Raw genomic sequence first — 22469 nt, forward strand, 5'->3', positions numbered from 1 at the left:
GTTCCTGCACCTACTTCAAGAGTTGAGCAAGTTGTTCATTAAACTTTAACACCTCTTGTGTTTTTAGCATTTCTTTTTCTTGTCCAACCATATCATTATGTGCTCTAATGTAGCTCCAATATTATGATTTGAGTTTAAAGGTATCCCCAAGTAACATACTTTTCTAGTCGATGGGATCTCCCAGATGAAGCTATAAAATTTTCTAGATTCTTCTAGTATGTGGGTAGGATATAAAAAGATGAAATACATCCGCCTTGTGACCCTAGCATTTTGCATTTTCAATGACTCATCCCAATTCTTTCCCCTCTAGAGTTAGGCCAAATTGCTTTCAATAGTAGACATTTCTTAGGTATGTCCATGTACCAAATCCTGTAAAATCTATCTTTCCAATAGTAAATATTGTTAGATAACTTTTGTTTTGAGAGTATCCATGTGCCCATGTGTTGAGAGTATTAGGTGTCCATGTGTCCATATTTTATGGGTATCCATGCCTTTCCAATAGTAATTAGTGTTAGCTAGATTTTGTTTTGATAGTATACATGTGCCTATTCTCTTTTGGATCCACAATGCAAGTGCTTTGACAAAACTTTTATATAGTTGAGCATAGTTTGAAGCCTCCAATTTCTTGATTCCATTTCCTTCTATTGTTAGGGAGTAGCTTTATTATACCCTCATTTATAGGATTGGGAAACTATACTTATGAAATAGTTTCATGCCAAAGAAGGAGGAGGCAAGGGCTAAGAGGCTCCCCAAAAAACTTTATAAACATCTATATGTGGCCCACCTTCCTGTGAAGTCTTCCCATTAGCCATCTACGACCTATTTCAACACCTTGAAAGTTAAAGGAGTTCCCAATAGAAGTGTCAAAGTTTTAAGATACCTTAACTCTAGCCTGTTGACATTTTATTCTAGCCCTAATTACCTCCTCATTGGGAATCACTATTTTGGACAATAGACCTTGAAAATGTGGAGGAAATTTGATCTATTCTCTTCAAAAGAATCCACTATGGAGGCATCATTTTTATTTAAAAAATGATTTTTTAAAGTTAACTTGAAGGTTTCCTTAGTGGGCCTATTAATGTGTCCTACCACCACTTAAAGATCCACCTAGTTTTTTAGAATTTTAGTAGCAAAAAATGACACATGTTGATGAAGAATAGATGTGAATTGGCACCAATACCATGTCCTTTTTTTTCCCATTGATAGTATGTCTTTGAGAATGTAGATCAAACAAACAGTCCAAAGAGCAGCTATTTGATACACTTCCTATGCCATTATTGATGTATGGGGTTGACGTTCTTTTTGGAGGGATGAGACCCACCTATAATTTTTAGAATGCTCTATAATCAATGTTGTCACTTTTCTATGATTTCCAAGTTTTGAGGTTTTTGTCTCTATAAACATGGTCAATTGTTCATCATAGTAGAGTGATGAAAGTTGTAGCATAGGGCCTTGTGTCATATTCTAGTTGGTGATGTAGGCTTAAGCATAGGAAATAATCCTTGCATGAGCGTTCGTATCTTCTTTCAAAGGGTTTGATGGGGGTTCTCATTTTGATATAGAGTTTCAATATTTATGAAGAATGTAGGGTTAAGGAGGGCTCTTAGGGTTAAGGGATGGAGAGCTTGTTTCCTTCATGGATCAAGGGGGGTAAGGGTTGAAAAATCAGAATGGAGCGTGAGAGAAGGAGCGGGGAGGATAGGGAGGAAAGAGTGCTGAAAAGGTGGAGAAGGAATGGGAGAGGAAAGGGAGAGAGGGAGAGGGAAGGAGGGGTTGGGACTACAAGAGTATGGGTTGCAAGGGTTCAAATTGTTGCAAGGGTGAAAGGTTCTTGCAAGTGTGAGAACATACTAGTATACATTGATAGTGTAAAAGGGAATATGGACACAATCGGTTAGAACATGCTAATATCCTATGTGTGTGTGTGTGTGTGTGTGTGTGTGTGTGTGTGTGCATGTGCGCGTGCACAATTTTCTTACTACGACTAGGGGCACGATAAGCAATGTGAGGAGGGGGAAAGGGGCAAGATGAATATTGGGAGGAAATAGAGGCAAGGGGTAAGACATGCATTGGGAGGGGATAGGGGAAAAAATAGGTGAGGCAATACCTTGTTTCATAGTAGCAAACATGAGAAGGGGCAAAGGCAAAATAGGCAAGGGGGGAGCGAGAAATGTGGAGGGAGAAACATTAGGACTGGGAAAAGAGGGGGGGTAGCAAAACAAAACAAGCAAAGTGAGGGTCTTCAAGGAGAACTACATGGGAAAAAACAAGCAAAGTGAGGGTCTTCGAGGAGAACTACATGGGAAAAGGGAGGGGAGGTTTCTAGAGAGCATGGAGGGGGGAAATTCAAGAGTGAGGGGTTCTTGAGGGACATGGGAAAATTGAGAAAAGGGGGGGAGGGGGGGGGTGGACCTATGTTAAAGGAAATAGAGAGGTGAGGGGGGAACACGAGGGGAGTGGTGATAGATGTCATGTACGAGTATGAACATTGTGGGGGGGATTATGAGGTGAGGTAATTTTCAAGGGAGGCTAGAGAGAAAGAGGGGGTTGAAAGCATAATGGGAAAGACAAAAAAGAAGAGGGAGAAAGAAGTGGAGGTGTTAGAGGTGGAGGGGGTGAAATTTGTGCAGGATATAAAAAGTGGAGGGTGGAAATGGTGGAGGGGGTCAAATTGGTGGTTGGATATAGATCGAAGGTGGTGGAAATGGTAGGAGGTGAAAATCCGTGGAAGAGACAGAGGAAGTACTATGAGAGAGGGTTCAAAAGAAAAAGGGGGGATGCAAAAATGAAGAAGGGTGGGGGGTTTTCAAGGATCATTGCTAGATTGATTCTAGCTTAGCTATACCAAAAGCATTTTCATTCTCCATGCCTTTAAGTTTTGGATTTTCTTTTTTACATTAGCTTATGCATTACTTGCATCTACTTGGGATGCTAGTCTCCTTAGCAACAATGCAAAATATTCTACTTTATTTATCATTTCCAAGTTTCAAGATTTTGGTCACTTTCAAATATGGTTGGTTGGTCATCATAGTAGAGTTATCATAGTTGCAACATACACCATTCCGATTGGAGAATTAGGCTTAAGCATGGAAAATGGTTCTTGCATAGGTCTTCATGAGGAGGGTCGATTCTTCAAATAGTTTGTTGAAGGTTCTCACCTCCATTGACGTTCAAGGGATTAGAAATAGGTTAGGGTTAAGAGGTATGACTAGGAGTTCAAGGTTGAGAAAGAGCTTAAGGATTTAGGAAGACAGGTGCTAGGTTGAGGGGTGGAGAGCTTGTCTCCTTCAGGAATTAAGGGGAGTAAGGTTTAAGAAGTCTAAAGTACAGTTCTTGGGATATAAATATAGAGTGGAAAATGGAGAGATGGACTGTGAAGATAAAATGGAGATAAGAATCGAGGGGGAGGGTAGATTTAACAAGAAGGAAGGAAAGAGTGGTGTGAGTAAGAGAGAGAAGGGGTGAGAGAGGACAAGGGAGAGAAGGAGGAGGGGTTGCGATTACAAGGGTGAGAGCATGCTAATACACTTTGATAGTATAAGGAAGCATGGATACAAGGAGATCAAGCACATGAACACAAAAAGTGAATTGAACACTAAATAAAAAAGAGTGGGCATTCTTTTAGGAGATATTTATATATGTTCTTGAGTTTCTATCTCTAGCCGAAAGATCTATGAAGGGTTAGTCTTTCTCTCTCTAGCCTCAAAATACAATTGGCTTTGGAAACAAGGGTCTTGGTGTAAAATGGTGTAAAATGGGTCTTGGTCTTTGGAAACCAGGCCCTTGGTGTAAAATGGATGCTACATTAGACAGAGGTGAAAATAGAGTCTTAATTATAGCATTGTCATCCTTTTTTCGTTGATCTTATAGTGAGCATCTTTCTCTCACTAATCTAGTATTTCTCTCTCTAAATCATGATTTTAGGAGCATGTCCATATGCTTTCAAGATCAAGATATTACAAATGCTATGCATTGCTTGTTGACTCTTTGGGATACTCTATAGATTGGTACACAAATAGCATTAGTATTAGACAAGAAATCTATACATTTAACTACTTGGGAAGGAGGGCATAGTAATATAGATTTTCAAGGTGCAAGTAGCATGCTAGCCAAGGCACGGAAGACCCATTTGCAAGGCTTGTATAGCCATCTCCAAAAAATAGACAATCGTTTCTCCTCTTCATTCCCAAGGTAGATAGATAAATGAATATGCAAATAGAATAAAATGAAGATATTAAGGAAAAACATGTAGGGCATTGAGAATAAAGAGAAGCCCCTTACTACAAGATGACCAGGGAAATCAAGTAGTATTCATGTAGAGGGTCATTTGTGCTTGTATATGGTATGCATGGTAGGTTGAGTTAGGGTACGTTGTGTGACTATTATCTACTCTAAGTTAGAGAGTAGATGTGTTCTTATGGACTAAAGGTAACCCTAGTAGGGTTCAAATATATTGTATCATGTTCATGAACATGATGTAGGAGGTGTGCATATTTATATGACACCTTGTGCTACATCTCTTGATTTTGTTACAGAGTAACCTCCTCACTATCCAACATGTTATTAGAGTTACATGTTTAACATGAAGTGGATGTCATGGAGACAAGTCCATTCCATACGTGATGAGTGAGTGTGAGCAAAAGGAGATTCTTATTTCACCATCTTGGGAAGTGGGAGTGAACGGGTTTGGGGAGTGCGAAGACTTGGGAAGTGGGATTGGCATAAACAAAGATCTAGCACGTGCCCCTCGCATTCCCCCCCGCTGGCCCGTGTGTGCCTTGGCCCTTCTCCTCCTTTTTTTAAATCTTTGGAAAGACATGATGCTTGTACAGTTATGGAAAGATGTTGCCAGTAAGCATGGCATACGCTATTGAAGGAGGTGATGAAGGGGCTAAAATATGAAGAGAAAAGGAAGAAGGAAAAAGAGGAGGGCATGAGGAGACGAAGGAAAGAGATAGTGGTCAATGGATTTGAACAACAATTGATCGAGAAGGGTACCAGAAGAAGGTGATGGCAAATGATTGTGAGGAAAGGGCAAGGATGTAAGGAGGACGTGGTGGAGGGAATGTGCAAGAAGTCCAGTTAGTTGATGTACATTGATAGAGGCAAAAGCAAATAAAATGACTAGAGGAGAGGGGCATGTAAAATTTGGTGTGGGACACGGCCAAAGACACTGCCATGAACTCCTAAGGTCATCTTCTTCCTCCTATTACCATTTATCGTCTTGCAATTGACCACTTCATTTCAACTCTAATTCTCAACCCATTGTGTAATAAGGGTTGTCCGTGGTGTTGAACCAAAAATACTTCCACATGTAGAAACACAAGGACAATGGCATGCGCTACCCAAATTAATTACAAAGCAAAACACTAATTCAAAAGCCTCATTTTTTTTGGGGGGGTTTAAAGGTGGAATTATCAAAATGCTTAATAGAGATACGAATACCCCAATTTTTGCATCAACCTATGGATGAAAAAGTGATTAACTAATTTAGGGAAGAATATCAATAAGGTTTTGAAAGGCAATGAAAACAAAGGGTGCCATGACTCTCAAGATATTTTCCAAGGCCAATGGGTTCCAAAAAAAAATTTGTGGATATTTTACATCCAAGATAGTCAAGTTTGTTTTTTTGTGAAGGTTGTGTTTATGGTACACTACCTTTTTAGGATGTTGTGTCATGACATTGAACTTTTTAACGCCTTGCAATCCATTTTTTGGTAGGTAGTTTTTTAGATATTTAGCAATGCAAAAGGAGCTCTACTTGATGCTTTGGTTTACTTGTCTTAGCAAAGAATGATCATTAACTTTTTTGATTTACTTTCTTATTTTGAGAGCACTCAATTATATTGTTACTTGACCAAAGGAAGATACAAGGGTGGGGCTAATATTCTGGTCACTACACTTGGTCCAACTTTTGTACACAATCTTGACAAATACGAGCTAATAGCAAAATTCCATCAAGCAATAAAATTAGCATTAGACATCCACAAGGTTACAACCATCAATTTTATCCTTTCATGGCAAGACAAGCTGTACAAATCCTCTCCCATGATCAACAATGTAGAATTGGAAAACAAAAAAGGAGACCTACAACAATAGATCACTTGTCAATGGTACAACAGAGTTGCTTTTTCTCAACAGACTATTGCTACTCAATTTTGATAAACAACTCTTGAGTCTATGATATTATGATTCTAAAGAAAACTTTCAAGATTTTTACATAAATTAAGGAAAAATGATATTTCTTCCATCAACATTTAGGTTTTTGGTTCTCAAAGAAGCATGCATGAGATTTAAACCAAGGCTACTGGAAACATGATTTCCATATGTTTCCCATTATCTGGCGTTTTTGAAATGTGGAAATGCTTGGGAAACGTCTGCATGCAAGTAGCGTTGGAAAAAATCAAAATTTGGGCCATTCAACATCGGTGGATTGGTCGTTGGCGATGAATTGAGATTTCCAAATCTCTTTGACGGATTAGCATCCCACGAAGCACTCTGATTGGAATTGCTTCCACAAATCTTCTGGCGAGATTTCTTGACGTAATCCCCTTCCTCACAGTCCTTGTGACTTGCATGCACCCATGTATGACAGAGAAAGGGGCGGAACTTGCATGCAGGCCGTTATTATCCCAATCCTGCGTCGACAGCGATGTGCTGTGTATTGCGTTGAGCACTTGGCAAGCCTTCGACTACCGTTCGTCTCCATCGACACTCGTTCTAGCAATGCAAGATAGTCGACGTTCTAGTCATGGTCAGTGATTACTTTCAAGTCCTTCACTTTTCGTGATAGTTTGACAATTTAACATGTTGGCGATCGCTTCTAGTTGATGCGCTGTGTAGGTGCAGGCTCGTTGTAGTTCATCTCTCTCTCTCTCTCTCTCTATCCTTCCTCTCCTTCTACTCTCTCTCTCTCTCTCTCTCTCTCTCTCTCTCTCTCTCTCTCGATCCTTCCTCTCCCTCTACTCTCTAGCACTCTTCTCAATCCATTCTATCCTCCCGCTCTCATATCTCCCCCTCCCCCCTCTCTCTCTCACGCACGCCCCCACCTTTCGCTCCCTCTACTCTCGAGCAATCTTCTCAATCCATTATTTCCTTCCGCTCGATGAATGACGGCACCAATGAGGATCAATTGCAGTGCTTTTGTATGCATTGCGTCTCAAGAGAACTCATCTTTTCTCAGTGCACCTGCCCGCTCAATCTCTCTTCTGCTCTCTCCCTTGATGATGCAATCTGTCAAAGGGCACTTCAACAAGTGCATAGATTTCATTTGCACACCTGAGTGGTACTGTCCCTTTTACCACCGACTAGAAGCTGCCTGCCAAGGGAACAACAAAAGATTTGTCACAATAAGGTCTTTTCACTTTGTTCAAGATGCCACGCTCTGCACAAGATCCTAAGCCGCTTTACAAGCATGTTGAAGAAAAGGGTACCTTTGCCAAAGGAGGTAGCAAGAAGTGGTCCTACTCTTTTTGTGGATTGGAATGTTGTGGATCATACTCTCGTGTGTGTGCCCATCTTCTAGGGATAAAGAACGTTGGTGTTCAAGTTTGCAAGAAGGTGCCAGCAGATGAGAAGCTAGCCATGGTAGGTTAAGATCATGAATCTTTTAGCAAGAAGCAGAAGGGTACTGTTGGTACCAATTTGAGTGCAGGCCCGAAGATTTTATCTCAGTTAACCATGCCAACAATATACAACAATGCTTCAAGGGAGGAGGCTGATGAGGCTGTGGCATGTTGCTTCTATGCCAATGGATTATAATTTTCTCTTGCATGGTCTCCATATTTCACACACATGGTAGGTGCAGTTGCTTCATTTGGAAGGGGATATCAACCTCCAAACTATGAGAAGCTCCATACCTCTCTTCTGGAGGAGAGAGCAAGAGTGTCAAGGAGCCGATCCACAATTGAATCTTCTTGGCCGTATTATGGATGTTCGATTGTTTTTGATGGCTGGACAAAGACTGCAAAGAGGCCTCTTCTTAACATTGTGTTTTGCAGTGCACAAGGAATTGTATTCAAGAGATCCATAGATACTAGTGGAGAGGCAAAGACTGGAGAATACATTGCAGCAGCATTAAGAGACTATATTGGGGGTGGTCCCTGAACATGTAGTTTCAGGTTGTTACTAGGAATGCCTCTAATTCCAAGCTAGCTGGTAATCTTGTGGAGCAAGAGTTCAAACATATCTTTTGGACCTTGTGTGCTGCCCATTGTTTGACCTTGTTGTTGAAGGACCTTTCAACCCTGGCGTGGATGGAGTTGGCAATCGGTCATGGCAAGGCATCTTGAATCATGAAGCACCAAGAGCCATGCTATCCAAATTTTCAAAACTGAAGTTGTTGAAGCCAAGTGATACTAGATTTGCAACAAACTTCATCATGCTCCATCGCTTGATAAAGGTAAAAGCGTGCTTGAAGCGGATGGCTGTCAAGCAAGATTGGGATGATTGGAGAGGTAGCAATGATGAAGCCCTTCGGATTCAAAACACCATACTGTCAACCTCTTTTTGGGATGTAGTGGAGAAGTATATGTGAGAGCATGTTGGCCTATCATGCTCATGTTATGATTGGTGGACAAGGGTGACGCATCTCTTGGTGTGATTTATGAAGGTATTGATCAAATGCTTGAGAATATAAAAGAGGCCCTAGCTTGAGAAAGCAATGGAGACATTATGTATGACGAAATAAGAGAGATTGCAAAAGTGAGATGGGATATACTTCATTGTCCTTTCCATGCAATAGTCTTTCTTCTAAATCCAAAATGGTTCTGCAAGAATCCACAAGAAGATGCTGAAGTGATGAGAGACTAGAGGCAAATTTTGGATAGAGTGGGGAAGGATGCTGCAGACAGAACTTTGATGAACGATCAATTGTCAATGTATCTTGGCCACGTTGTTCGCTTCTTCAAATAGAGGATGCTTGGTGGGAAAACTCTGATTCGGATACCCCTCAATTGCAAAAGTTGGCGATCAAGCTCCTCTCACAAGTATCGAGTTCCTCTATAACAGAGTCGAATTGGTCCACCAATGGATTTATCCAGTCTGTGAAACGCTATCGGCTTGCTCATAAAATGGCTGAGGATCTTGTGTATGTGCACAGCAACCTTAGGCCTCTTTTTAGAAGTGATCCATCATATAAGTCCGGCCCTTCTTAGAACTAGGAAGTTCACAAGGGGGAAGAGGATGATGGTGCACTTTCCATGTAATCTTTAACTTGTAATATCCATGTGCAATGAGCACATTTTATTTATATGCTGAAATTAATGACATCTAGCTTGTGTACGTGCATGTGTTGCCTGTAAATTACTTGCAAGTGTTGCCTGTAAATTCTTTATCAAGTACATGCTGCGAATTACTTGTCATGTACTTGCTGTAGCAATTAAAATTTTACTTAATGGATCGAACAAGTCATCTAGCTTCGCTCAGCCTACCCCTGCCACTTCATCACTCAGTTTTCACATGTCTTTACTCAGCCTACCCCTAACGTTTCCTATTGATCCAATCAACGTTTCGGAAATGGTTCAAGCACATGACGTTTCCTGCGTGGAAATGTTTCGTACAACATTGCTTTAAACTAGAACTTGTGATCTTGCAAATCTTTAGTTATCTCATTTGTACAAGACTGCTGAATCATTCTCAACTCCTACTTTCAAGCAAAAGACCAGTGTTAAGTATCATCTCTTTACATTTTAACTGGCATTGCAATGCATGTATGGAATTATTGGTGAAGTTTTTGGGAGATGGGTAAGTCACTCTCAAGTACAAGATGCTCTAGGCTGAGCTTGTAATTTTGTACTCCTTGATTTCCCTCTCTCTCTCTCTCTCTCTCTCTCTCTCTCTCTCGCGTACAAGATGCTCTAGGCTGAGCTTGCAATTTTGTACTCCTTGGATTCTCTCTCTCTCTCTCCAGTACAAGATGCTCTAAGCTGAGCTTGCAATTCTGTACTCCTTGGATTCTTCTCTCTCTCTATCTCTCTCTCTCTCTCTCTCTCGCTCGCTCTTTGCAGCAACAACAAGATTTTCAAAAGAGCAAAATTGAATTGATGATCTATTTACTTGTTTAATATGAGAGCACTCAATTTCACTGTTTTTTGTTTGAATTCCTCGCAATATTCATCTCTAAAATACTGCCCGACTCTAAATTGGCAGATCCTTTTTTATTTGCAGGTTTTACTCCCAATAGGCAAGATTTTAAAAAACAAATATAACTTGACAAGCACCATTGTAATTCTGGAAAGGCAATTTCTGTCACCATTTATGTAGAAGCATTTACTCGAGGTAGACTGGCCGCGTGCAGAAAAAGTAGGCCAATCTGTCACAGCTGCTGGGTGCAAAATGTTCCTTCATAGTGTGAACACTTAGCCATCGACCCTGCATTGGAAGGGGTCGTATTGTCTGGTTAAGTCATTTTCTACACTTTGATGTGAGAGGGGTGTATTTAAAGTGGCATATGTGCCATCTTCATCTTTGTGACCCACTTACGAGGTTTACTAGATTCTGACAGTAGTTGTGACGCTGAACGGCATACATATTCAATAGCCTATGAGCCTCTTCCATCCTCGGAAAACTGCTTTGCAGCAATTCTCTGAAGGCTTTCTTTCCTCAAACCTGTATCTGAGAATACAGCCTTGATGAGCTTGTGGATCTGCAAGAGATAACAAGACATAAGCTAACTACACAGTCCTCTTGCCCCCTGCCCCTCCGTGTTCTGTCTACTTGGGTTTGGTCTTTAAAGATCATTAAGATAATTTTGTGGACATCTCTCTCTCTCTCTCTCTCTCTCTCGCACACACACACAAAACACACCACCCCCCCCCTGTAAGAAAATAGTACGCAGCGGAAGATAACAACAAAACGCAAGTACACGATGGAAAGCTGGAGAGAATACAAAAATTCTGATATACCAAACTGCTGATACAACTGATGGTTGGCTGTCCACCCGTGCGCTCTACAGACAGAGCTTCGATGGTGATCTAGACAGATGCTGGACGGAGGACTATGAGCGTGAAGAACTGGTGATCTGATGATAGGGGGTGGCCACTTATATAGTGTAAGTGGTTGACGGTCGGCCCTGTAATAGGCAGTCGGCCTAATAGACAGTCGGCCTGGAAGACCACCGACCCTTCAGAAAACATGCCGTCGGGCAGATGAAGGATCGCGCATAGGTCATACCGTCGGGCCTGGGGCTACCGGCAGCCCCCGGACCCTGCCGCTGGGGGCTTTACCCCCAGACCCCCACCGGGGGCCTGCGCCCCCCGGACCCCCTGCTGGCGGGGGGGCTATCGCCCCCCCGAACCCCCCCTTTGTGCAGATGGGTATCTACTCTTGGCTCCTAAGCCGTCTCATAACCATCTGGTCTACTCTAAGACCCCTTCCAGTGTCTAAACTGGGGATCCCTCCCAATATCCGATACCCATCATGGCTTCTCCTCATATGGGGGCCTTACAACATTGGGTACACAGAATATTGGTGGGTTACATGAGAGGTGGATATTTGAGCTAACTCTAACACCCCCCCAAAAAAAAGAAAAACAAGAGAGAGAGAGATGGGAAGAACAAAAACAAAGACAAAAAAGGTTGCAAAACATAATCCATTTGCTTGTTTCAATTCTCAAAAAATTACAGATAAATGCGGGTTTTGACCTTATGATGGTCATCCACAAGGTTAAAACACACGTCTATCTGAAATTGTTTAACCTACAAGGGTTACAATAGGATATTATTGCTTTGTCAGGAATTACAACCAGTGCTCGAGATCTTGAATATGGGTACTGGCTGCTTCGTGACCATGGTCTGGAGCTTCCTGCACATACTGGGCCTCAGTTTTAGCCCCTGTTGAACTTATTGCAGGCTTGTTTTAAGACACCCGTTCGGCAGGACCCAGATATGGCCTTGGGCCGCTACTCATAAAGGGGCCTTCCGAATCTTGATCTTTTGAGTTCTTGTATCAGGGCATTTTCCTCAAATCTTCATGATAGTCCTGTAGGGTCTTCTCCATCCACTCCTAAAGATCTACCAAGACTTTTGATTTAGCCTCCCACTCGTCCTGAGGTTGCCCAATTGCAATTGGATTGCATCTCGTTCAGCTGTCACCTTGGTCCATGCTGAGGTTGCTGTAGGTGGAAACTCCTTTCGCGCAGCTAATCTTCTTTAGATGCTTGATTTTCTTGCTTTGATTATGGCTTCTAGGCTCACACTTGCCCAAACGAGCAATTAGTTCCATAAAGTATTTAGCACACCCACATGCTATGCATGCATTTCATCCACTTCGGTTTTCTAGATTTGTCCTTGAGCTACATGGACTTCAGCGAAAATGGCTTGTGAATTTGGGCATCTTGCACCTGGAGGTTGTGCAAGAGGTCGTTCAGCTCTTCTTGGAGCTTTCCTTTAACTATCCAGGTGTCATTGAAGCACATTACTCGCCGAGACACCCAATTTTATTGGATATAGTGTAGAGCGTGCAATGATCAGTTAGCTTGGGCAAGTCTTTCTTGGCAAAAAATTTGCATATACTGCCACTTAGCTCTCCTTCAGTGTGGAATAAGAATTTTCAAAGAGAGAGTGGAGGTGAAGGATTTTGTTCGTTATTAGACACCCTGTTCTCAGCTTTGGCCAGCTCGATTACGACCTGGCTGTGTCTGTTGTATCCTCCGGGTCTAAATCCTCCCCTTGCTTCCATAGATCGTCGCAGCTGTTCAGCAATTACCATGGTTGTCAACACTTCAACTAGCTTGGCTGTCTCATTCAATACTTTGCTGGTCACCAACTCACTTCATCGTGCTGATTGCTAGCTAGTTGTGCCCATCTCAGGCTTCCATTGCCTCAGTCCCATAATTTCTTTCCTGCAACCTCAAGGCTCGATCTTGGCTGCCCTCTTACTGGACTAGAAAGGGTTCTGCTGGAAGAGATTGAGTGGGCTTCTTAAGGGTCAATGCTTCCTCAGGCTTCTGTTAGATGGCAAACATTGAGTGGGTTTGGTTTGCTTCATAAGTCAAGTATAGGTCTAGAGGGGTCTGCCATATGGCACGTCTGCATGCATGGCGTGAGGATTCTAGGGGGTCAGAGACGGTTCCTTTGATCATGGGGACTACTTGGCACAACAGATCAAGGCGTAATTGTTGGTGGTGATAGCGGTGTCCAGTGTCTTTCACAAGAGTCGCTGGCGAGGTGCTTTGCACGTAAGAAGCCGCCCGAGATGTAGTCTATTCTGCAATACAAGGTTTCCTTGTCTATTCTTTGTGTCGGTTTTCCTTCTTTTGCTCAGTTTGTGAATTCAGTTAGTGGTGGTGAATAATTTAAAGTTTAACAATTAGTATCAAAGCCAGGTTGTAGCAGCAAGATGGAGTCCAAGGCTGAGGCGGCGAAGCTTGTTATCTTCACCAGTTCAAATTTCCCTGCATGGCAACTAACAGTCCGACTGTACCTCATGGAGAAGGGTCTATGGCCCATCGTTTCAGGTGCTGAGAAGGAAGACTCTGAGAGCAGCAAAAGGAGAACTTAGTGGCTGTGACTTGTGGCTGTGATAGAGTTAATGAAATAGAGGGTTTTAATAAGGATTTCATCCTCAGCAAGAATTCAATGCAGGTGAGATATTCTCACCAATGGACCAATCCAGAGATAACAAGTTGTGAAAAAAACAAAAAGGGTGCTTTTTCTCTTTCACTATCAATCAATTACTAAGCCCTACCCCTTTGGGGTAGGCCAAAAAGAGAAGTGGATAGAAAGCAAAAAGCAAGATAATCTAAATGAGCAAGGTGGTCCATTATTTTTTAATTTACATAGAATTAAATGTTAAAATTCACAAAAAGAGTTAAGAACTCGCCACTATAGCACTCCTCAAGGGAGGTAGTGCTAAAATCCTCATCTGTGTGTTCTCTTTAATAGCCTACGTTTATGTAGTATACTTTTACATAGTAATTCATGAAGATAAGAATGAAAAAGGATAAGAATGAACATGTGTATCTTCATTTTCATCTCTTGGTTCATCATATTCCAAGAATACATCATACGTGTTAGGAAATGCATGCACACTCGAGCATATTTCACACGACACCACTTTGAAGGCTATGGCCATACACAATGGCTACTTCAAAGCCAGGAGGAATGTATTTAGCTTATGGTGGCAATTAGCAATAGTAGGGGCACAATCACTAAGGTAGGATACACAAATATTTTCCATCTATTTCCAATTTTACTTTTATTCGAGTGAGTAGCAGAAAGATGGAATAAGGTATGCCGCTTAAAGAAAGCCCTCTGTGGATTGAAGCAAGTATCCCGGGCCTGGTATTCTAGGATACATGCTCATTTGCTTACACTTGGCTTTCAGAACAGCCCTACTGAGGCTACTCTTTACATCCGCAAGAGTGGGACAGATTTGCTGATTTTAGTTCTCTATGTGGATGACATGCTTGTGACTGTGACTCATGTTGAGCAAATTATAGCTTTTGAGCTTGACTTAAAGAAGACGTTTGCTTGTGTCTGATCTTGAAGCATGTCTTGAGATATCTCAAAGGCACTCAGCATTTGGGCCTCCTTGATGAGGCTGACTCTTCATTTGTTATAGAGATCAATCATCCCCTGTGCACCACTCTTGTGCATCTTTTTGTTTCTTTTAATGATAGTTCATGTATCTAGGATTCATTGTAGTGGGAGAGGCGGAATCTACGTGCCCTCGATATTCTGGGTAGGGCTCGTGGAGCCAGGTACAATCATCACTTGGATTTGACAGCAAGTGCGTCTGAAAACTGGAGAGCCCTTGAAACTCTGTTTGGAGCTCGAATTAAAATTTTTCGAAGGTAATACTGAAGCAGAAGTTCTTTAGTTTGAAGATGGTTTCCTGAGATGATTGCCACCTTACTGGATGATGAACGACGGCAGAAGCTTGAAGACAACTATCATACCGAGGGTGCCTATCTTGTGAAGACAGTTGCAGGCAAAGGTACGAAGACGGATCTGAAGTGCGGGTATTGTGGCAAGCAGGGCACAAGGAAGACTATTGCTTCAGGAAGAGAGATGACACTGAACGAAAGAACAAAGAAGCCGGAAAGCAAAAAGAGGCTGCCCATGCTGTCGCAAAAGAGTTTTCCGGGATGTGTGTTGTCAATGATTAGACACACTACAAAGATTATGCATTCTGAGGAAGACTATTGCTTCAGGAAGAGAGATGACACTGAACGAAAGAACAAAGAAGCCGAAAAAGTAAAAAGAGGCTGCCCATGCTGTCGCAGAAGGGATGTGTGTTGTCGTTGACAACACACACTACGAAGATTACGCATTCTGAGGTTGCAGAATGGTCTCTGGTGGACAACTAAGAGTCAATAAAGATTGTAATAAAAGCCAAAAACACCCGGTAGGGTTGAGGCCTTTAGTGTGTCTAGATTTGGTCAGTCAAGCTTTTTGGTGGGAATATACACAAAGGTGGAGGCTGAAAACAGTTTTCCTCTTCTTAGTTGTGAAAGCCAAAAGAACTCTTCTAGTACAAAAGAATAGGTGAACCCTATATGTGGGTCTTAAATCAAACTCAGCTACCTAAGGTGGCATACTAACTGAGCCACTAACTAGAGTACATAAAGATAGCTATCATCCAGCTATTATTCATGGGCGGTATACCAACCGCATCTGCAGCTAACAAGTCGGTGACATAAATGCACAACGGTCACCCTGGCATATCACGAGAGCTCGATATCTCAACATTTATTATGTTTCTAAAATATGCTTGTGATTTTATAGATGAGTGATAGGATGAAAGTGCATGTTCAAGAAAGAAATGCTCCCAAGAAAACTTCAACAAAATCCAAGAAGCAAAAGGTATGTTTTTCAAAACCGAAATGAAAAGCTCTAAAGGATTTCCTTACCACAGGAATTAAATGTTTTAGTACATTTTCTTTTTTTTAAATTTTGAATGTGGGATGTAACATGTTTTGAAATGTCCAATTTAATTTGATAATAGGACTTAGCACTACTTCCTCTTTACCAAGCTATAGTGATTGTCATTCGGTCGTGTCAGTGCATTGCAAATTTCTCAGGGCAGCATGCTTTTGAAAAGCACTCACTTGATTTGTGAGTTGGTCTAGCTGCTCAAGTGTGTCGTTCTGTCAAATTATATGCAGGGTTCTTTGTTTTGAATCTTGTGATTCTGTTGGCTGTATGCAACTCCTCTTGAGATTCACCCACTCTTGGTTTGAGGGGGGTGTTGGATGGCAAACCTTGAGTGGGTTTGGTTTGCTTCATAGGTCAAGTATAGGTCTAGGGGGGTCTGCCATATGGCACGTCTGCATGCATGGTGTGAGGATTCTAGGGCATCAAAGACGGTTCCTTTGATCATGGCGACTACTTGGCGCAACAGATCGATAGCGGTGTCCAACATCTTTTATGAGAGTCGTGGCAAGGTGTTTGCACATAAGAAGCCGCCCGAGATGTAGTCTATTCTGCAATACAAGCTTTACTTGTCTATTCTTTGTATCGGTTTTCCTTCTTTTGCTCAGTTCGTGAATTCAGTTAGTGGTGGGAGTAATTTAAAGTTTAATAGCTTCTCCTTGTGGAGCTAGAAGTAGATGAAGATGTCAAAGGAATAGAAGGCTGCCCCGAAGGCTTCTTTTGGAGGGGAAACTATTATCCTTGTGACACTTGCACCATTACTATGGCTTCTTGCCCAATGCGTGCTATCAGTTTCCTCTTCCAGCCATTTATAGCTCCACTTATCAGTTGGTTTTGTATCATACACAAATGAGGTCCCTATTTGCATTGATTATGTATCAACCTTTCAACTGTTCCTGAAGGGCTTCATGTAAAGCTCCCAGAAAGTCCAGAATTCTTGCCACAAAGGAAGATGGAATGTTGTTACGGCTGTGTCTCCTTCTTTGTTACCTTGCTAATCATGAACCCTTGAGACATTCTGAAACTTTCTGGCTGAACCAGCCAATCAGGAGGTAGAGATCGGGTGTTTTGAGTTCAAAGGCTTTCTCAATCAGCTTCAAGGTGACGGATCCTACTTGATCATGAATTTGCAAATTATTTCGGCCTCCGTCATAGCTTGTTAATGAGTGTGTATGCTTCTCCCTCCTAGAAAATCTGCCAATACAATACCTTGAATGCTGAGTTTCATCTATTGCAACAAACGCCTTGATTCCTTTGGCCCATTGAATCAAGTAGGGAGGTTGGATATAGGCTCGACCAGCCTTTTGGAGAGTTTCTGTTGTGCTTGGGTTTCTGAATGGCACTTGGGAGCCAACATGTGCTTGAAGGCAAAGCAAAGAAGACTTTAAGGAAAGGCTCGCACTACATTTCATGAAGTCAATAGCCACTACCACCACAACATTTGGAGTCTTGCATATGTGCAAGATGCCTGCCATTTCCCGAACCTCTTGGTTAGATCTGCCAACGTGTGATAATCATTACCAAGCAACCCTCTATCCACGTTCTGATTTTCGCATCTAACTGTACGTCAATCTGGTCTCTTGATGCCTCTTGGTTCGGGTTGATGTGACTACCACTTGGGCTGTAGGGTTTATGTGTGCTGATTTTGACCCACTTAAGAACTAGGTTCCTTGCAAATCTTTGAGATGTAAAGTCTCCAATGGGTTAGAATGTATGTTCTGCCTAGTTTATGATTAGGCTAGTCCTAATTGACAATTCTAAAGCAACACATGGATAACAATGTGCCTATCATGCCATGCTTTTCTTCGCCTTTGTATGGCATTTCAATTTTTACAACATACCTAAGTCATGATTAGATTTGACAATCCAACCTACAAAACCCAAATCACAAAATTGAGGATAGTTGGTTCGTTGAACTTTGGAAGAAAACCTTGAGATTGATTTAACAGAGGACTCGTGAAAGATCTGCATGCCCTCTAGAAAGGCAGTGATGTGTATCAACAAAAAACTAGGTTTAATGTAACACACATTTTTTTTTAAAAACAAGATGTATGGAGCCTTATATCACTAAGGCTCCACTCATATAGTTTCAAAGCATAAGATTTGGCATGATGTGGACTAATTTATCTGTTCAGAACTTAATGGGAATCAGGGCATAGAGGAGCTCCAGAGTTCCAAGCCGTTTCTGACAGCCAATAAGATCCTTAGCGACCAAAAGGTGGTACAGGTCACAAAGATTCATTACAACTCCTAGTTACATGAAAAGAACAAACCCAAAAGACAAGGAATTTGCCTGAACCTGCTATGTCAGATTTCATTGCTTAGTACCATTGATCTCAATGTAACTTGTTCCACTACCATGATCGTTAAATGTTTTCACTTGTTCTCCCACCTGAGATATGGACTGCCAGTCTGATCACAATTACACCTACTCCAGTTCGCCTTGTTAGTTTGCTTGTTTGTTGGATGCTATGCATGCTCATGTGGGTATGAGTACTTCACAATATCGACTTGGTATTGAGTTTGGGCAGAAGGCTCTTGTTTGTTGGCCTATGCCTTGGCCCTGTAGAGGAAAGCATTGTGTGGCCTGGATGGATGCACTATATGGTAGTGTTTTTGTTAAGGTCTTAATGTTTTTGCTATCTTTCATGCTGGGCAATATGCATGTGGGGGCTGGGGGGGGCCTAAGTCTCTTGATGAGTTCTTCTACAGTGGATGGCAATTTTACTCATTATGCTTTAGATACCGGATGATGGACCTTCCGTGGGAAGATGAGTCCATACAGCTGCTGAGCACGTGTTATGTACTCCGCAGCTGGGGGGGGGGGGGGGGATGTGATGTGAAAATCTATTTTATTGCTATATGAGGTGTTTTATGATTTTTAGTGATGCTGAGCGAGAGGCTATGTAAAGGTATTTTGTGAACCCCCCTCCGCTATGGAGTCTAGAGGGAGGTAGGGTGTTGTGTGAGCTCTTTGATGAGACCCGTTTCGTGCCAATCTGGTAACCGGAAGCCGAGATATGTAATTAAACGTGGTTTTGTTGGGTCTACATCCCAAGAGGGGGGATGTAGAGTGTCTTAATTAAAGGTTTAGACCTAGTGTAAAGAGGAGGATGGGGAATTCTCTCGAGGATTGGAGGTGAGTGTGTTTCCATTTATGAGGGTGTGTATAGAATGGGATGGAGAGTTTTCTTTGGATATACAGGAAGGCTTTTCGCTGTGCACGATGGTCTTCTCCCTCCTTCACCCCCTGCTTGCATCTCAAGCTTGAAATAGGCGTAGCACACGAATGGATAAATTGAGTTTCACCATTAACCTCCTACACCATCATTGTCTGTGAATTCAGTTATATGACATCGTGAGTGCCTACTACTAAGCTCAAGAAGTATGCTGAGTGTTTCATACAAGCTCACATCTATCTCAAGTGTTTTTTCTCAGCCAACGTTAAGCCTGGCTATCTTCGTGCTTGGTTTGCTAATTAACTATCAATCATGCATACCTCATTACCGACTCTCTAGCTGCATTGCTTTAGGTTCAGCTTACAAAACCTAGTTAAGATTGGATATTCAGCAACAAAACCATTTAACAACAGAAAGGAAAGAGAGGAAGTTAAAGAGAGATATTCTTTCTAATTATACGTCAACAAGACTTAACATTCCACGTCGTCTTTTCACTCGCATCTATCTTACACTTGAGTTTATACACAAGATTGCTCCAAATCCTTCAACCACCATGCACTTCACAATCCTTCCACACAATTGTTCTCTACCTAACCCCCTATGACAATTCCAATAGGGCTTTTTACCTCTCTCTTCTTTTCTACAAAGAGGGTGGTTCTTATATATAAAACTCCGGAACCTTCAGCACAGAACCTTCCACATCCCAAAATCACTCTCTGTGGATTCAAGAAAAGTCTGTGTTTCATTGTAAAAGCTCTTTGTTAATTCAAGTTTTGGCCTAATCTTGAATCTCCTTGGTGCTATCTAGCAAGATTCTTGGGCACACATGTGGCATTCCCCACTCTTCCCCATTAGCTACTTTTGAGTGGCATTCTTGGGGTGTCCAATAACAAATATTGCTTCAACATTGGATCTGGGTTGACAACATGGAGCAACACGAAGCAAAGCATTGTTTCTCTGTCCTCAATGGAAGGGTCAATATAGAAGAGCAACAATGCGATGAGACATCACCACCACCCGGAGTAGCTACATATTCATCATAGTTAGCTGAATGAGCACACCAAGCTAAAGCTGCAAGTAGAGGCGGCTAGGTGTGTGCAGAGTACTTATGCCATTCCTCACGAGCTATATGGGTATGGCAAGGTGACAAGATGAAAATACACTTTTCTAAACCATTGATCTAGTAGATGAAAGACATAAAACATGGCAAATGCATATGGATCCTCAAAAAATCTTGGAGATGACTACCTCCTTCCAGTGTGACAAGAAACGTTTCTAGATTTTACTAGGTGTTTCGTCTAGAAATGGGTATTTAAAATGTATTTTATATGAATTATATATAAAACATAAATAATTATCTTCAGATTCTCTCTCTCTCTCTCTGAAAAGAGCCCTCAAATACACATATACACATTGAGCACTCTCAAAAGAGTCAAGACACAGGTGACAACCTGTACTAGGGTGTTTCGCCTGTTTCGGCGAAACATTTAGTCTAGAAACATTTCTAAGTGTTTCGCTTGCTAGAAACACGTTTTTTGGTTACACTGCCTCCTTCTATAGTTAGTTGTTTTGGGTTGAGAAGCATACACCCTAGGTAATGCTACCTGAGAAGACGTTTGGTCCCAAGTTCCTCTGTTGTCATATAGCCCATGATGTGCCGATGGGAGGCCCCTTTTACAAACACTGAGATGCTTCAAGCCTTGAAGGCCCTTCTAGTACAGACGTGCCTCAGAGAAGATGGACTACCTTATGTATTTTTTCAACAATATTTAAGACATGATAGGTACTCCACTCTACTTTGCATATCAAGAGATTTTTAGTTAGGGAATATGCCCTCTTCTCTTTCGTATAGATGGATATGTTTGATCCTCAAGGGGAAGGGTAGGGCTGACATTTGCCAGTGGAGACCAGGCACTTGGACATAATCTATATACGATCTTATGTCCCATTTCCCACATCATTCACGACACGCACTTTGCCTTTCCCACCAAGACCGGAGCATCTTGGTCAACATGTTCACTTTCTAGGAGGCCATTGATTGGGCTCACAAAGAGTCTCACTCCCTTGTGATCCTTCAGTTGAAGTTCAACAAGACATATGGCATGGAGCCTTCTCCCAAGGAACCATGCAGTTTTGAGCATGTCAACTCAATGAGGTCTTCGTGTTGTATGCAAGCAACTACTCCAATCAGCTACTTATTGGAGGCGCCACGGAGGCGGCCTTCCCTCTCACATGCTCAATACGCTTTGCTTGCTGCCATCTTTCTTGTTCCTCTCTCTTGAGGAAGCGTTGGGATACTTTCTCTATTCACAGTAGTTAGGGATGGTTTGGATGCACCTTCTGATCCATCAAGAGGAACAAATTTTGGACAGAGTTTCTAGATAATCTACACTCTTTGTGGAGGGCTCATTTGCAAGGCTAGACTGAGTAAGACTCCTACCACATGTTTATTGACTGGCTTATGGAGCCATAACAATCACTTGGAACAATTGAGTGACATAGTCTTGAAAACAATGTATTATTAAGGCATTGGCCAATGTACCTATTAGTTGGAAGGTTACGGGCACTTACTATCCTTATCTAAGTTTTTTTTCTCCTAACTATTGTTAGAGGTTGAGTGACGAGTTAGTATTAGCACGTGTGGTTTTAACGCTAGTTGGGTGCCACCCTAGGGTTTTGTCATCTTGGGCAGTCCTTGTACTCTCATTCTTCATGTTGAATATTAAGTTCAGGTTGCTCCATCTCCCACACTTCCAAGCTCTCATTTTGTTCACGAGCTAGGTTGCCCTTCACTCCTAGCACCTCCCCTATAAAGAAAGTTCTCGGAGACAAATAAAACAACACTGAAGACTAATGATAGCTGAAGAAGAAATATATATCACCAAAGGAACTCAATACAAGAGAAGGTATGAGAGAGAAGCTTTGGAGGGAGCAAACATCAGTCCTCCAGGGCAGCCAATTGTAGTGGACTTCTGCACTAGCTCCACAAGTTGGAACTGAACCAGATCTGGGACAGCAAACTGATGCAAGGTTTGCTGCAGATTTGGAGCAAAAAGAACAAAGATGGAGCAGAAGTTGGGGCAGATCTAAAGCAGAAGTTGGGGGCAGATCTGGAGCAGAAGTAGGGGCAGATCTGGAGCAGAAGGAGAGGCAGAGAGGAGGCAGCCAGGAGGCAGGAAGGAGAGGCAGAGAGGAGGCAGCCAGGAGGCAGGAAGGAGGCAGGAGCTCAGGGTGTGCAGGAACCTCAGGAGCAGAAGTGGTGAGTGAGCACCTAGGCCCCCCCCTTTAAATAGGGAAGGGCCAGTCGGTCAACCAGCTGGTCGGCCCATGTGGCCGACCTGGCCAGTCTGGTCGGCTAGATTGGCTTGGTAAGAATGTCAGCATGATTATCGACAACTGGAACATATACCAATCG

The 22469-nt window shown here is 42.2% G+C and overlaps 2 protein-coding genes across 4 annotated transcripts in view; one reads left to right on the forward strand and one right to left on the reverse strand.

The window, feature by feature from the left end:
* Positions 1-7054: 7054 nt before the first annotated feature.
* LOC147883104 (hAT transposon superfamily protein) lies at positions 7055-9169 on the forward strand. The gene is made up of 2 exons (XM_087399247.1): positions 7055-7587; positions 8115-9169. Exons 1-2 carry the CDS (start codon positions 7375-7377, stop codon positions 8289-8291), a joined length of 390 nt encoding a protein of 129 aa, XP_087255373.1. The 5' UTR covers positions 7055-7374; the 3' UTR covers positions 8292-9169.
* An 827-nt stretch (positions 9170-9996) lies between these two features.
* ATZW10 (centromere/kinetochore protein, putative (ZW10)) overlaps positions 9997-22469 on the reverse strand; it is a 56651-nt gene continuing 44178 nt past the window's right edge. For 2 of the 3 annotated variants that reach the window (XM_087399942.1, XM_087399941.1), the window contains exon 14: positions 10001-10645. In XM_087399942.1, the coding sequence (XP_087256068.1) occupies positions 10541-10645 (105 nt within the window). In that variant the 3' untranslated portion in view covers positions 10001-10540. Of the gene's footprint in view, positions 10646-22469 lie in introns of all 3 variants that reach the window. The other variant, XM_087399943.1, reaches the window with a different exon arrangement.

Source organism: Dipteris shenzhenensis, chromosome 28, assembly GCF_047967505.1.
Source record: "Dipteris shenzhenensis isolate YYH24624 ecotype China chromosome 28, Dip_SZ_1.0, whole genome shotgun sequence".
Classification (NCBI taxonomy): domain Eukaryota; kingdom Viridiplantae; phylum Streptophyta; class Polypodiopsida; order Gleicheniales; family Dipteridaceae; genus Dipteris; species Dipteris shenzhenensis.

Excerpts from the sequence above, each read along its gene's own strand:
- LOC147883104 (XM_087399247.1), top strand. The coding sequence starts at position 7,375 with ATGCCACGCTCTGCACAAGATCCTAAGCCGCTTTACAAGCATGTTGAA. Across the intron at positions 7,588-8,114 it reads CAGATGAGAAGCTAGCCATG|TTTCAGGTTGTTACTAGGAA; the intron begins GTAGGTTAAGAT and ends CTGAACATGTAG.